General features: G+C 40.8%; 1 protein-coding gene across 1 annotated transcript in view; it reads right to left on the bottom strand.

The window, feature by feature from the left end:
- MYRFL (myelin regulatory factor like) overlaps positions 1 to 17,155 on the bottom strand; it is a 115,721-nt gene that overhangs the window by 60,351 nt on the left and 38,215 nt on the right. Inside the window, exons 3-7 of the mRNA XM_050750009.1 lie at positions 12,994 to 13,061; positions 12,634 to 12,892; positions 11,793 to 11,884; positions 4,822 to 4,972; positions 596 to 791 (exon numbers count right to left, since the gene is read on the bottom strand). Of these exons, the coding sequence (XP_050605966.1) occupies positions 596 to 791; positions 4,822 to 4,972; positions 11,793 to 11,884; positions 12,634 to 12,892; positions 12,994 to 13,061 (766 nt within the window). The remainder of the gene's footprint in view (positions 1 to 595; positions 792 to 4,821; positions 4,973 to 11,792; positions 11,885 to 12,633; positions 12,893 to 12,993; positions 13,062 to 17,155) is intronic.

The raw sequence follows: 17,155 nt of genomic DNA, 5'->3' as shown, positions 1-17,155 counted from the left end.
GCCGTGCTCCAGCCCGGGTGACAGAGCAAGACCATGTCTCAAAGAAAAAAGAAAGAGAGAAAGAGAGAGAGAGAGAGAGAGATGAAAGAAAGAAAGAAAGAAAGAAAGAAAGAAAGAAAGAAAGAAAGAAAGAAAGAAAGAAAGAAAGAAAGAAAGAAAGAAAGAAAGAAAGAGAGAAAGAAAGAGAGAGAGAGAAAAAGGGACATCTTTCACTTCACTTGTCTTGCAATGTTTATTCTTAGAACCCAGCCACCATGCTGTGAAGAAACACAAGCTATCCCATAGAGCAGTTCACATGGAGAAGAGCTAAGCCCTTGTCAGTTAGAGCCCCATTTGAGCTCCAGCTGATGGCCAGCCCAAACTCAACAGGCATCTGAGTGCTTCTTGAAAATGGCCCAGTTAAGCTGCCCCAGTTGATGACTTCTGAACAAAGATGAGTTGTCATAGTCACACCCTGACCCAGTTGCAGATTTGTGACCAAAATAAAGGACTGTTATTCTTTTAAGTCATTTTGGGATAGTTTGTCATGCAGTAATAGACAACTGAAACAAAATAAATGTTGACTGATGTAAACTGAACTAAATAAAAGACACACCTTAATGCCAAAAGCTTTCAAGTAAAACATTTCTATTGGCTTTAGGCCCATCTCAGTTTCAACAAATTTTGGACTTCCCCAAACTTGGACATGAATGGTTATCTGAAAATGATTCTTCTTTTGGCAAACAAAAGCTTCATCTGCTGGTGAAAAATTAAATCCTTTGTCTGTTACAACTCGATAGCCCACATCAGGTCTATGAAAAGAGAAACCAAGAAACCAGTTTTACAAATGTTTTCTACATATTTATTTTCATTAACAATACTAGTTATATAAACATTTCAAGAAAATGTACTGTGAAAAGTGTCTTTTGCTATATTTAATCAATTGATTTCTTAAATTTTTAATGAGGAAATAAAAATAACATTTCAAAACACAGCTGGCTATTTCCCAGCTTTTTATTTTCTCACAAAAACGTACAATCTTTTTTTTTTTTTTTTTGAGATGGAGTCTTGCTCTGTCCCCTAAGCTGGAGTGCAGTAGCACCATCTTGGCTCACTGCAACCTCAGCATCCCGGGTTCAAGCAATTCTCCTGCCTCAGCCTCCTGAGTCGCTGGCACTACAGGTGTGCACCACCACGCCCAGCTAACTTTTGTATTTTTAGTAGAGACAGGGTTTTGCCATGTTGGCCAGGCTGGGTTTCAAACTCCTGACCTCAAGCGATCCCACCCGCCTCGGCACCCCAAAGTGCTAGGATTACAGGCGTGAGCCACTGCACTCAGTCAGAAGTATAATTCTTGCCAAATGGAAGCATTATTTTTTCAGATTGCCTTTCCCCTTTGTGCTTTCTAGACTTTTAATTTGACTCCACAATACAATAGAAAAATGTAGGCTAGATGTTGAGAAGTCAACACATTACTTAGACTTGTGAAATATCTGGGGTAGAATTAATCTCTTTTCTCCTTTAGGGAAAAAAAAAAAAAAGTCTCAAAATTTCACCAGTAACACAATATCTAAAAAGTCACTTGGATGAAAGAATATTCAGCCTATTGATGATCATATGAAAAAGCAGACTTAGCTTAGGAATAGCTTAGACTAGGAATAGCTCTGAAATCAAATCAACCAGAGCCAGTTACACAATCGATTGGAAACCTGTTTTCACTAGAGTATGGTCATTTCCTTTTTATTCTCCCAACTTGGTAAAAGCACCGAAAATCTACCATGGTGGTTACTTCTGCAGAAAGAAATGGGATAGTGGCAGGGTGGCTAATCAAATTTTTGCTTTATTGGTTTTAACATTGCTATTTCCAATAGCAATGCTTTGTGTATATAAATTGAGCATTCCAAATCTGAAAATCCCAAATCTGAAGTGCTCCAAGATCCTAACTTTTTTTTTTTTTTTTTTTTTTTTTTTTTTTTTTTTTTTTTGAGACAGAGTCTTGCTCTGTCGCCCGGGCTGGAGTGCAGTGGCATGATCTCAGCTCACTGCAACCTCCGCCTCCTGGGTTCAACAATTCTCCCTGCCTCAGTCTCCTGAGTAGCTGGGATCACAGGCTCCAGCCACCATGCCTGACCAATTTTTGTATTTTTTTAGTAGAGATGGGGTTTCGCCATGTTGGCCAGACTGGTCTTGAACTCCTGACCTCAGGTGATCTGCCCGCCTCGGCCTCCCAGAGTGCTGGGATTACAGGCGTGAGCCACTGCGCCCAGCCGATCCAAAACTTTTTGAACACCAATATGATGCTCAAAAGAAATGCTCACTGGAGCATTTCAGATTTCAGATTTTTGGATTAGGGTAAGTATAACACAATCTTCCAAAATCCAAAAGAGTTCCCAAATCAGAAATACTTCTGATCTCCAACATTTCAGATAAGGAATACTCAAACTGTAATAGGTTTAATAAAATAATTCTAAAATGTTCATAAAAAGAAAACACATTAAATGCATAACATTATCAAATAGAGAATATAAAAGTTGAAAACTTCTTTGGTGAATTTTTCCCATGCATGATGAAAATATGCAGCAGGATTTTTAATTCATCAAGCTTCCTAAATGCGGGTTTCTTCTCAAGAAAGAAGCTCTCCACAAGCAGAGGAGGGCAGTACTCACTGCTGTACTACTGTACAGCTCTATGCATCCTGGGATCTCAGTTTGGATGGCTGCTATTATGATGAATAACACAGAGTTTCTAAATTTTCCTCCAATTCCAGAAACAGAAAAAATTAATGGGTCTCTTGGGAGAAGAGTGTTCATGTTCTTTGCACCTCCCCAATTGATCAAGTTATTGAGTCATTGATTACCCTGAAGAAGCCAATCAGTCAAAGGCTTCACAATCACAGTGCCTGCCAGCAGCAAAAAGAAAATCCATTGAATGAAGAATTTCATAAAGACTACACGTCTTATGCCATCTGGAAACTTCTTATTGACTCAGGTTTCTGCTAATTTGTTCATCTAAAGGCTAGATGGATAGAACAATATAGATTTTACCACCGAGGGTAGTAAGAACTGTCTTGGTTGAGAATAAAAGGAGATTTTTGGTGATGTTTTATGCTTCACTGTCAAAAACTCTGAAAAAAAGTACAGCTAAGATATGAGCATTAGGCTGAAATTTAGGGCAGCAGTAATCAGAAATGGAATCAATCAACAAGAATTATACTGTTGACGATTATTCTGAACCTTAAACACCAACCTCTGATTATGGAAATCTGCTTACCTAAGAATGGCAATTCTGATTTTGATATCAAAAGTTAAGTATAAAGTCAATTAAACTGGTTTTTTAAAAGTTCTTTGATAGCATTGAAACATTATTCCGAAAATATTGATAAAATTTTAATACCCTAACTGTACTGTTTTTAGGTAACTTAAGAAAATGATATTTTTGTAACAAATTAGACCTAACCATATAAGAAAAGATGGGTGTTTTTCTGTCTCATTGATATAAGTAGTGAAATTAGGAGGGCCTGAATTCTAATCTGGGTAAATATTGCCTTCCTTTTTTGCTTAGGAAAAGTGAATTATGACTAAATACTCAACATAAATCTGCCTCAATACTTTTGAGTTGATACTATCTGTGTTCTCCTTTCTTTCCATATCCTCTGTGTTCTTCATTTTCTTCTAGATTATTGGAGCCAAGATAGGCTGTTCAAAAAAACTTAAAAATGTTTTCAAATAAGAAGAGAGATAACACTTACCTTGAAAACTTGATCAACTTGATGCATAGAGCCTTGGAAGCAGTTAAGTTTTAATTAAAACATTGAGCCTGCATGTGACAGTTTCATACCTCGGTGCTCATATTTCATATAGAACATGGAGTATTCCCCAAGAGATAATCTAATGAAGGCCAAGCCTCAAAGCCAAAACCCATGGACCCCTCATTTCTTTTTCTAATTGCACACAGTAGAAAAGACACAAAGTCATGACATTTCAATGATACAATGAGCAATGAGCTTCCTTTAGCTTATTAAACATACCAACTCCCAAAGTCTGTTCAACTCCCTAGATTTTGTTTTAAGGAAAATATTTCTTCCCTCTAGTACATCCACCATAAAAGCTCTAGTGATAGTTTTACTGTATTTGAATTTGGAAAATGTTAAAAGGCACTCAAGTTATAGCCCAGTGAAAATTCTAGAAAATTTAGGTAGGTAAATTACATGCTAAGAAATAAAGAAGTTTAAAGGATGTTTAAGAATAATAATATAGGAGTCCACATTTATTTCTTGAAACTATATTATGTCATAAAAATTGGGTGAAGGTTTTCCACTTTTTTAGGATGTTTTGTATTATTTGGCTTCAGACTCCTTACCATAAAGAAACCACCTACCATGATTGCTGCAGGATATATTGTCAATGAACTTGGTAATATTCATTCACAGCATATATGCTGGGGGTGGTCATTGGCTCACAATTTAATGTGGCCCCCAGAAAATTATTTTATGGCATTATAAATTAACTGCAGGATTAAATGTTAGTGAGTTGGGGAATGTCTATATTCCAGTTTTTAGTTTAAACTGGGCCTGTGATCCCAGAAAGATTCCTTCTTTCTCCATCATTTAGTGGTTAAATTATAATCAGATAGAACTATAAGTCTGGCTTTCTGAAGGCCAGAAACCCATGTCCCAACTATTTCTTTGTTAGGATGCAAAAAATGAGGAGTAAGACAGACACTTTCTCATTGACTTGCCCCACTTGACCAGAGGTGACCTCAAAGCTCCAGTGCTTGAACTCACTACTGAGATTTGGCACTGCCTTTCTCCCCTCACTCTCCAGCCCACCCAAGGCCACTTACAGTTTTTCATAATGACTGTTTAGTAAGCTGTGCCAAGGAACACTATGGTATGGCTGCCACTTCAGAGCAGGGGAGCACTGGTCTGGAGGCATTCCGTGCTGTCCCTCACTGTCAGGGTCCTGGACTTCACAGCTGTGACTCCTACTTGTCACTGCAAAGAAACAGGTGGGTCAGAGCCTTCCTTCCAGGCTGTTTTTCCTAGACTCACAGCTAGCAGCATGAAGCTGATGAGTGGGCCATGTGTAAGGCAAAGTGACCAGGGAAGTGTCATGTGCTGGGGGTAGGCGGTGTGCTGCTGACCTCATTTTCTCATCTGTAAAAGAAGCAGCCTGGAGTCAGCAATGTCAATGGGTGGGGGGACTTGTTGGAAACTTTGTTCCTAATATCTATCTACCCTACATCCTGCATAGCTTCTCCTCACTTTCAGTCTGTGTGGTTGCAGTGAAGTCCACTCCCAGAGCCAGGAGGGTAGGTGACCCAGCTCAATCAATCAAAGTACAGCATTCAGTCCTTGCATCAGTAATTGCATCAGCGGTGGACATGTGGCCTATCCCAATTCAAGCAGAGTAGATCTCAGCACTTCAGGGATGCTCACTCTTCTCCATGAAGTTTGAACCTGCAAGATACATCGCCAGCAGCTGCTGGCACCATTTTGGGACATGAGGAAAAAGCCCATCTGGGAATGATGCCAGCACAGCAGAAGGCAGAGTTAAAAATGAAGGGCACCCAGTCCTCACAGTGTCATATGAGTTCTGGGACCCAATTCTAAACCTTGGGTTACAGGAGCCAATGGTTCCCCTGATTCTGTTTTTTGCTTGGTTTTGTTGTTGTTGTTTTATTTTGCTTTTTTTGCACAAGACAGTTTGAGGGTTTGCTGTCTTTTTTTTCAATTTTGGTTTGTTTTTGTTCACTGCAACCAATATATTTTAATTTTGGCAGGTCTTTTGTGGCTCCAAGATTCTGTGGTCCAACTAGTTTTTTGAACTTAGACCAGTTATTTATTCACTTGGAGTCTTACTTCCCTCAACTGCAAAACAGAAATTAAAAACATGTATCCTGCCATCTTTACACATCACAGCATTACACAAGCAGAGAGAATGACATAATGGAAGTGAAAGCACTTTCAGAAGCTAGAACCAAGATAAAGTAACAGAGAAAATCTTGTTAGTGTGCAATATCAACTGTAGAAAACTGCCACTTTTCTATGTCAAAAATGGTCAAATAACAGCAATTTCACATGTGCAACCTCCTATTTTGCATAATCCTTGCAACTTGTCTTAATTTGAGTATGCCTCCTAAACCATATGGATTCAACCTCAGATAATTTTTATGTAAAATGGTATTGGTATGGTTGCTGTTCCCTTTTCTTTTCTTTTTTTTTTTTTTTTTTTTTTTGAGATGGAGTCTCACTCTGTCGCCCAGGCTGGAGTGCAGTGGTGCGATCTCAGCTCACTGCCAGCTCCGCCTCCCTGGTTCACGCCATTCTCCTGCCTCAGCCTCCCGAGTAGCTGGGACCACAGGCGCCCGCCACCACGCCCAGCTTGTTTTTTATATTTTTAGTAGAGATGTGGTTTCACCGTGTTAGCCAGGGTGGTCTCAATCTCCTGACCTGGTGATCCGCCCGCCTTGGCCTCCCAAAGTGCTGGGATTACAGGTGTGAGCCACTGCACCTGGCCTGCTGTCCCCTTTTCTTTTAACTCCTTTACCATCATTCATGCCCGACATCAGGAGGGAATGGGAAATAGTGGGTGTTTGTGAGACCAGGTTCAGGCTCTCAGTAACAATGTACAAATAGGACATTAGCTCCTATTGAATGCGTCCACCTTGGAGAATTCTCCAAGCCCACAGCTTGGAGAATGCAAGAGAAAGGAGCTGGGTTGTTTTTTAATCTTCAAACTTTTCCTTTTTTTATACTTCCATTGAGGACTTCCTAAAATAAATAAATAGAGCTGCTTCAAGTTGCTTTTCATCCCAAATGTAAAAAACAAACAAACAAACAAAAAAGTATTTCTCTTGGGGTATTGCTATTAAATGTCACTTAAGCAAAATATGCATTTTTTGTTTTTATAAAACACCTATTTTAGAAAGATTTCTCAAAACCCTGAAAAACTTTTTTCCCAGCTACAAACACAGGAAGTGGACAATGCAAGGAGCTCTTCAGGCTCTCACTCCTCCAAAAGCCACCTGGTCTATTTTCAAAAAAAAGAAAGAAACCCTTCTATGGTTATCCTGCTTACACCAAATTGAGAGAAAGAGAGAACGTAATTCTTTCTTTTTTGTCTTCCTCTCCCCTACAATGAAGAAAGGGTTGAGAGCTTGGAGTTTCGAATCAAGGCAGATCTGGGTTTGAATCATAATTCTACACTTAAGGGCTGAACAATCTTACAAAAATGATTTAAGCTCTCTGAGCTTCAGTTTTTCCATCTGCAAAATGGGAGTAACTATGTTACCTCCCGAGTTGTTGAAGGGGTTCAATGAGGCCATGACTGCAAAACGCAGAGCGCAGTGTCTGCCACTGGTAAGAGTTTAAACAATGGTGCCTTCACTAGTGGCGCTGTCATTATCGCTGTACTTGTTTCAACTTAGGTGGCTCAGAATTTCCTAAGAAGCCTTGGGAAATACTTCTGTTGTTGGCCTCCATGGTAGCTCTATCTAATGTGAAACGACTAACCCATGTGCCTGACTGAATACCGGCTAAATCATGCCCTTTCCCACTCAAGCGTGGCAGCGAGGTCAGTGTTCCCAGGCATGCATCCAAAAGCCAGCTCGACTCCTGCAGACACTGATGGGGAGAGTGGACAGGGGCAGGGAGGATTGTCAAAGACAACAGCATTTCCTGCCCTTTGTCATCTAAACAGTAGGGGTATCAGAGCAGCCGCTCCAATAGGGGTGACACAGTTGTGGCTTCCCTGGGAGATGGCTATCAGATGGGAAAAGCCTAGGGACCAGAAGCTGGGATTACAGGCCCACACTGAAACCCAAGGCACACACCTGAGCCTAGTGCTAGAACTTATTCATATTAATACTACTAGTGATGGTCTCCTACTTTGAGTGCTTTCTGCACCATAGGTGCCATCCCAGACACTTTACATAGTACACAGCTCCTTAAACTATCTCCCAGGTAAGAATCCTTTTGTTCCATAAACTTTCTTTTTTGAAGGACCCTGTACATCAAGAAGAGTATACAGATCATGAGTACACAATTTTATACTTTACAAAATGATCTAGCGGTATAGGACATTTTGAGCCCTCCAGGAGATACCTACATGCCCCCATCAATAATTAGTCTCTCCTCACCAAGACTGACCACTATCCTAAAATCTAACACCATAGCAGAGTTTATAGGAATGGAATACTATGATGTAATATATACTCTTGTATGCGGAGCTGGCCTTTTTTTTTTTTTTTTTAAGGGTCTTGCTCTGTCACCCAGGCTGGAGTGCAATGGCACAATCATAGCTCACTGTAGCTTCAACTTCCTGGGCTGAAGCTATCCTCCCACCTCAGCCTCCTGAGTTGGGACCACAGGTGCGTGCCACCACATCGGCTTTTTTTTTTTTTTTTTTTTTTCTGTAGAGACAGGATCTTACTTTGTTTCCCAGGCTGGTCTCAAACTTCTGGGCTCAAGCAATCCACCCACCTCAGCCTCCCAAAGCGCTGAGATTACAGGCATAAGCCACCATGCCTGGCCTCATTGGCCTCTTTTGCCCAACAGTATATTTATGGGATTCATTCATTAGTGTTGCAAATGGCAGTCCTTTGCTCATTCTCATTGCCATATTGTACTCCGTTGTATAAATATACCACAATTTATCTTGCCATTGATGGCCATTTGGTATCTTTTTGGTTTGTGGTTGTTATAAGTATGCTGCTCTAGACATTCTTTTGCATGTCTTTTGGTGGGCATATGTACACATTCCTGCTAGTTATACTTCTAGGGATGGAATCACCGGGTTGTAGGACATGCTTTAGTAGATACTGCCAAAAGTATTTCTAAAGTGGTTATGAGGTAAGGATTCTTAATCTCATTTAACAAATGTGGAAACTGATTTTCAAAGACCTGAAATAACTTGCCCAGTGTCACAGCTGTTAAGTGGAAGAGGTGAGATTCAAATCTTCCTCTTCACTTCATGCTAGATTAAGGTTCTCTTGAGAAAAATCTAACAGAAGTGAGAATGTAAAAGCAGCAAACTGCCTAAGTCCAGACCTTTTGGAGAAAACTGATAGCTTGCATTTGAATGCCTTTCAAAATATGTTTGCTTAACTTATTTTAAAAAGTCTTAGAGATGGGTAAAGTCAAAATTATTATTCCCATTTCATAATCAAGAAAAATAAGGCTCTGGGAATCCCAGATTCCTGGAGAGACAAGATAAGTACATTTTCTGACGCTACAGTGTAAATTCAGCCAGTGCACCTCTGACTGTGGGCCACCGGCCATGACTCTAGGGCTGGAAAACCGTTTTGTATTTGAGGTTCAAAATAACAGAGGGTTGAAGTCTCTCAGGGAGGCCATGAACCCTTTTTTTATTTGGGGTTCAGACCAAGTAGGGCCAGGAACCAGCTGGTAGGAGCCTGCCTACCAGAACTTCCTCTCTAAGCAAACTTTTACATTTGCCCACACCAACCCAGTAATTCTACATTTTCAGCCCTATAAATGAGGATCTTGGAACCCTTAGCCAAAGTGTACTACTCGGGAGGAGGTCACTAGAAAAGCTTTATTGATTGGTTCAGGACATCTCTGATCAAAAATTGGTGATCCTTCTGCCTGTAAGAATGGCATAACCGCCTCCTTCCTCTAGCAATGTGCTGTTTCCCCAGGACCTTTGTAGAAACCTTGGCCCCTGCAACATCAAATAGGAATTATTGACTAGAAAACTTTTGCTAAAAATACAAACTGTAATAAGAATGCGGCATTCAGATTAACTAAATGCTTTGTTTTGTATCTTTTTTTTCTTTTTTCTTTTTTTGGCCCTTGGAACCTGCTCATTTTCATTCTGAAACTGTTGTCTGGATTCAGTTATCTTTAGTCTGCTTTTCAGTGACCTGTGAATGGGATTTAAACAAGGGATATAGGATTTCCTATCTGCTGGAAATCCTAGCCATTTCCGTCACTCTTCCATGGTTGTTCTCTGAAGATGGTGAAGAATCAATGACCTTTCTGGGACAGGCAGCAGAAAACCATGACAGGATGGAGCCTAACTCTGGGATGGCCAGGACAATTTGAGCAGCAATCTGGTTTGATGAGGAAATTCTTGGAAGGCTTGAGTGACTTGTCCTGTATCCCTCAGTGAGCTAGTGCATCTGCAGGAGAATGAACAGATGGTTCCCCCGTCTGGCTACGAATTTACTCAGCCTTTTATGTCTGAGAATCATTTAAAAAAAAGCTACAGGCTAGATGTGGGGATCCCTGAAGAAATTAGGGTAGCATTGCATAGGAAGGTGGATGGAGAGCTCCAACTTATCCACAAATGGGGCTTTAAGTAGCATTTTGTGTTTCTAAGGTTGGAAAAAAAATGGTGAGCAACTGCTGACCATGTTGGATGCATATAAAAAGAAAGCAGGCAGTTTGAGGTTTAGTTGATATGAGGGATGGATGCCCAGTGCAATTCTGAGACCGCACTCCCAGGAGATGGGTGGGACTTGACTGACAGGGTGAAGTCATCATCCACAGAAGGCCTCCACAGCCCACGCTGGAGCTGACGCCAGAGGTCCCTTAGAGAATCAGCTCTTACCATGGGGCTGTCAAAGGCAAAGGCAGCAGCCCCAGCAAGAAAGACTGTGTTTTTTTCCCACTCAGGTGAAGCCACGCACATCTCTTTTCTGGACAATGTAAACCTCTAGAATTGGGGGACAGTGGTGGGACGGGGGGACCCAAGAAGGAAATCTTCAACCTCTTGCCGAGCTGACCAACCGGGATAGAAGAAATGGGACTTGGTACACTGAATTTGTTCACACTGGCCACATTTGAGTGTTCACAGTTGCTAATAGAACTGGGTTGAGGCCAGATATGGTGGCTCATGCCTGCAATCCAAAGACTTTGGGAGGCTGAGGTGGGGGAATCACCTGAAGCCAGGAATTCGAGACCAGCCTGGGCAACTTAGTGAAACCCATCTTTACAAAAACAAATAAGCAAACAAAGAAACAGAAACTGGCCTAGAATGTTATCCTTTTCTGCTAGTATGTGCCATAGCATTTACTCTGAAAATTTTGAAGTTCAAGTCTTTAGACTTCAAAAAGCTACTTTGTTAATCAGGTCTCTTGGCTCAAAACATGATGCGTTACACGTTATATAAAACAAGGAAAAAAAAAACCGGAAGACTGACCGCTTGGACATTAGATGACTCGGATGAAAGACTTCCAAAATGATTTTACAAAATTTCTAACATCCACTGGGAACTTGCCAGTTTGAAGTCAGTTTGAAGAAAAGTTCGGCTTTTTACCTCCCTGTTCTAGTGGAAAAACCCGGCAAGTTTTGCTTCTCAGAGTGCCTTCCACGAGCCAGCAGCATCACCATCACCTGGACGCTTGTTAGAAATGCAGACCTCAGACCCTAGAGACTGAATCAGAGTCTGCATTTTACCAAGATCCTCACGCTATTTCTTGCACAGTAAGGTTGAGAAGGATTGCAGCAATGCAATGGGCACACCAGCAGGCTCTTGAAGGCACTGCCATATTGCACAGCTTCCACAGGCCTGGAATCTGGATCCTCTAAGACACATTGTCCCTGAAATTGAAAGACTGGCATTTCACCTGCACCTGAGAGAGAACACAGCATCTCTTCCTGGGAGGACCTGTGTGACCCCGCCTGAATGAAAGGTACGCCAGAGGGAAGAACCAAACTACCAGAGCCTCTCATTGCTCTTCTGTGAGAGGGAAACTTCTGTAGGGCTGCTCAAAGGTTGGTAAAAAGCCTTGATTTAATGCCCAAGGCTTTGATGGCATTGTCCTTGTCCCCGCCCCGGTTTGCTCACTTGGTCTGCAGTGGCAGGCCCACACTTGGCAGTCCCTGGAGTCCTCGAGTGCCTGCGTGCACTTTCTCTTCTTGGTTGGAGGCAATGAGGCTCTAAAATCAAGACACCAAAATGAAGGTTAGGATTCTTCCTTCTGCTCCATGTTATATCAAATAAAATTAAATCTCCCAGGCTCTCTGCTTTCCTAAGTCTAATTCCAATTAGTTAAGGTTCCTTGAGCCCTACTAGGCTGAAACTCAGTTTCCCTTGATCAAGTGGATCTGAGATTCACCCACCTGAAAGATAAGCTGACAATGTTTATAATGGCAGAGGACTCACGGAGACAGGGAAGATACAGACATAAAATATAGGTTTACATTTTACACCCGACCATTTTTTTCAGGTGGAGTTTTACCGCAATTTTTGATGGCCTTTACTCTTTTTGTCACCCTCTAGATCCAGAAGAGGAAATAAAAGAAAAAAAAGGGGAGAAGACAGAAGAAAAGAACATTAGTTAAGGCTTAATTAGCAGATATTTCTCGGAGAGCTCATTCACAATCCCCTTGGGTAGTCGAGCTGAGGCTGCACAAGCTAACAATGTTTCCTCCATCATCCAGAACCTCACTGTATATTCCTGACATTTTAACTTTTGGTTGAAGAAGGACCTTGGATTTAGAGGGTTTTTAATTAAAAGATTGTCTAAGCCAAGAACACTGGGACCTCGCGACGTCCTATATGTGTCTCAACACTGCCATCTCCTGGACAGGACTCCACTGTGCATTCTCTCTAGGTCCTTGCCAGAGGCAGGCAGCACCGAGGCTTTCTGCAGAGGTCTTTGATAACTAAATATCTTTTTCTTTACCCAGGGTTGTGGCACAGAGGCTGCTGGTGGTAAGAACAACCTATCCCCAGATGGGAGGACACGGATTGGTCTAGGGGGGTGGCAAGATGACTGGCATTTGAGTGGCAGCTGTGAAAGTCTCCGTGGACTTGGCTGGAGTCGCTCATTCCAGAGGTGCTCTGCAGCGGGTGCATGGGCGGCATCGCAGGAGCAGCTGTGGGGTGGAGAAAAGGAGCTGGAGTTCTCCCAGCTGTGGGCCTTAGGGTTCGGTAGCACGCACCTGAGGAGAGACACAAGCAAGAAGTGTTCCTTTCTCACCGCCCAGAGTCGAAGAAGGGCAACAGTGCAAGATGTTATGTGCTGAAGGCGGACTGCACTCACCTTTGACCTGCGGAGGAGAGCATGAGTCGGATGCAGAATAGGGCGGGGTGTCTGGGAGCTGGCATTGCCTGAAGATTAGAGACATGCATTGCATTTTTGTTTCACTCTAATCCATTGTATTTTTTGTCAGAAATAGGAGACTACCCTCAGTATACAGGCCTCACAGTGATGGTTCCTGGTGCTGGGCATGGGGGGTGAGGGGGTTGGGAAGTGAGGGCCCAGCAGACCATGCCCAGGGTTGTTTCCTGGTTAAGTGAGTGGACTTTGGGTCCCAGGTCTTCCACTTCCTAGCTGTGTATCCATGAACAACTATGTAACCTGTCCAGGCCTCCATTTCCTCATCTACATAATGGAAATAATCATTACATCTACCTCACAGCATTGTTGTGAGAATTAAATGAGATCATGTACAAAAAGCCCATAACATAATGTCCCAAACATAGTGAGTGCCCAATAAAGTTTAATATTATTGCTTCTTGTAAAGGACAAATATTTAAACTGACAGATATCCCAATGGCACTGATTGAATCTTTACAAATTACATGAATGTATTAAATTATCACATTTACCCCTAAATATATATATACACATCTATTATGTATCAATAAAATTTTTTAAATAATTACTTCTTAATACTTCTATACCAGAAAAAAAAAATGGTTGTACATACTGTTTGGGCCAAGGAAATGTAAATTGCTGTCCCCACAGCAATGATTTTCTATCTGGGCTCCAGGGAATCCCAAAGCTCTTGAAAGGAGCTCAAGGGGTTTATAACAAGAACATTTTAAATTGCTGGGGAGAAAATAACTTTTTTCTGTTTTATATATTGAAGTGCAAGCAAATTTTTTTTTTTTTTTTTTTTTTTTTTTTGAGATGGAGTCTTGCTCTGTTACCCAGGCTGGAGTGCAGTGGCATGATCTTGGCTCACTGCAATCTCCGCCTCCCAGGTTTAAGCGGTTCTCCTGACTCAGCCTCCCAAGCAGCTGGGATTACAGGCGCTTGCCACTACACCTGGTTAATTTTTGTATTTTTAGTAGAGACAGGGTTTCACCATGTTGGCCAGGCTGGTCTTGAACTCCTGACCTTAGGTGATCTGCCCATCTCAGCCTCCCAAAGTGTAGGGATTACAGGCGTGAGCCATGGCACCCAGCCAGTAAAATTTTATTTTTTAAAAAAGTGTGAAAATCTCCGTTCCAAAAGACCTACGAGTTGCTTATAGCTCAGCATCTCTGTGATGCTGCATCATACATAAGCACCCCCAACCTCTACTTGATTCTCTTGCTTGGAGAGGAAGCTTCAAGTTTAGTATGTTGTTTAAAAGTCCAACATAATATGATGAAAAGCTTGCTTTTATCGTTTACCAGAAAAGTTGTTTTCTCCTCAAATTAGTTCTTTATAATTTATTCACTTCCTATTAATAAGGGAAGAGAGAACACACATCTACCCACTTCCAAAAATCCCACTCAAATAAACGTAAAGGAATAAAGAGACATATATACCAAAGCATATAGAGAATATGAGCAGAGACCCCAGCAGACCAAATTTTAATAACATGGCAGCAGACAGAAATAGACCAGATGGTAACTGAACTAGTAGAATGGAAAAAACGCAACCAAGACTGCCTGGAAATGGTGGAGGTAACAGAGGGAGCCAAGAAGTTTTCCAATCAAACAGAACTCAAAAAGCCCAGGACGCAGAAGTCATCATGAGCTTCTACATTCAGGGCTAAGGGTGGAGCTGAAAACAAAAGGATTGCTTGAACATTTGAACAAAAACAACTGGACCCTTACATCAGCTTCCCCACTCTGTAAAGCTACCTCTACAACAGCAATCCCCAACCTTTTTGGCACTAGAGACTGATTTCTTGGAAGACATGGAGGTAGTGGGGGCGGGGGATGGTTTCCGGATGAAACTGCTCCACCTCAGATCATCAGGCGTTAGTTAGATTTTCATAAGGCGCATGCAATCTAGATCCCCCTCGCACATGCAGTTCACAACAGGGTTCCCGCTCCTAAGGGAATCTAATGCCGCTGCTGATCTGACAGGAGGCTAAGCCCAGGCGGGAATGCGCGTGCATCCCGGTTTCTAACAGGCCATGGACCCGTAGCAGTCCGCCGCCAGGGGTTGGAAAAACTGCTCTACAAAGAATCAGAAAAATGCGGCCTAGCTTGGAGGGATAGAACAATCAGTGAACACTAACCCAGAAATGATCCAGGTACTGGATTACCAGACAAGGATCTTCAAAGCAGCTACTATAAGAAGTTAAATGGAACAGACAAGCACATGCTTGTGAAATAAATAAAATCTCAGCAAAGAAATCAAAACTACAAATAAAAAAACTAAATCGAAATTCTAAGCTTAGAAAAATTCCAGAAATGAAAGTTTTAAAAAATTATTAGATGGGCTTAAAACAGAACTCAAAGATACATCAATAGACATCAGCCCATCTAAACGAGAGGAAAAAAATGTCTTTTTTAAAACTTTAAAAAAGAGAGAGAAAAAGAGATTTATGAACCTGCAGAGAGGATGAAATAGAAAAAAAATTAAGATGTAACAGCCAAAATCTTCCAAATTTAGGAAAAGATATAAATGTATATAAAGATATATACATTATGTACATGTATTTACTTTATATATATACATTTATATCTTTAAGAAGCTCGGCAAAGTAAATACATCTACCACATCAGAGTAAAGTAACTGTAAACCAAAATAAAGAGAAAGTCTTAAAAGTAGCCAAAGAAAAACAGTACATTATGTGCAAGGTCATAGTGATTCAAATAATCACTGACTTATCAAAATCTCCAGAGGCCAGAAGACAATACAAAAACATCTTTAAAGTGCTACAGAAAAACAAAACTGGTAAGCCCAAATTTGACATCCAATGAACATAGTCTTCAAGAATGAAAGCAAAATAAAGATACTTTGAGATAAAAGAAAACTAAGTGAATTCGAGAATAGACATGTACAATGAGAAATGTTAAAGACACTTATTCTGGCTAAAGGGAAATGGTTCTAGATGGTTCTAAATGGTTCTAGATGGAAATTTGAAACTATGAAAAGGGATGAAGAGAATAAAAATGATATATGTTTGAATGTAAATTATTTTTTATCTTAATTTTTAAAAATACATCTGAAGGTGGACACAGTGGCTCATGCCTATAATCCCAGCACTTTGGGAGGTTGAAGGAGGAGAACTGCTTAAGACCAGGAGTTTAAGACTAGCCTGGACAACATGGCAAGACCCTGTTTCTACAAAAAATACTAAAATTAGTCGGGCGTGGTGGCATGCACCTGTGTTCCCAGCTACTCAGGAGGCTGAGAGTGAAGGATCACTTGAGCCCAGGAGTTTAAGGCTTGAGTGAGCCATGAGTTGCCACTGCTCCCCAGCCTGAGCAACAGGCTGAGACCCTAGTTCAAAAATAATAATAAAATAAAATAACCAAATAAAATACATTTGAGCATTTAAAGCAAATTTTGTGAAGTTTATAATGCACATAGGTATAATACTTAGGACAACTATAGCATAGGGGATGGGAGTTGGAGATGAATGGAACTATGTTGTTGATGGTTCTACATTTTATGTAAAGTGGTACAATATTAACTCATTAACTCTAAGTAAACTGTAAAAAGTTAAATAACGCAAAGAAGTAGAACTAAAGTCAACAGAAAAAACGAAATTCTAAAATTATTCAAATAATACAAAATAAACCAAGAAAGGAGTTACAGAAGAATAAGAAACAGAAGAGGATTAAAAAAAAAAAGAGAGACAAATAATTAAATGTCAGACTTAACTACAGATATAGTCATCCCTTATTCGTGGTTTCACTTTCTAAGGTTTCAGTTACCCACAATCAACCTTGGTCCAAAAATATTAAGTGGAAAATTTCAGAAAAAAATAATGTATAAGTTTTAAATTGGACACCATTCTGAGTAATATGATGAAACCACACACCATGAATCATCCCTCTTTCCAATATATCCACACTGTATCTGCTACCCACCCGTTGTCTTAGTAGCCTAAGACAGACAGATTGCCTGCCACGATATCTCATTGCTTGTGTTCAAGTAACCTTTATTTTACTTTAATAATAGTTCCAAACACAAGACATGTAAAGTTGGCAATTTGGATATGCCCAAGAGAAGCCACAAAGTGCTTCCT

Source organism: Macaca thibetana, chromosome 11 (genome assembly GCF_024542745.1).
Source record: "Macaca thibetana thibetana isolate TM-01 chromosome 11, ASM2454274v1, whole genome shotgun sequence".
In the NCBI taxonomy this organism is placed as follows: Eukaryota; Metazoa; Chordata; class Mammalia; order Primates; family Cercopithecidae; genus Macaca; species Macaca thibetana.
Note: the sequence above shows the minus strand (reverse complement) of the source record. Positions and strands in the feature narration are given on the sequence as shown.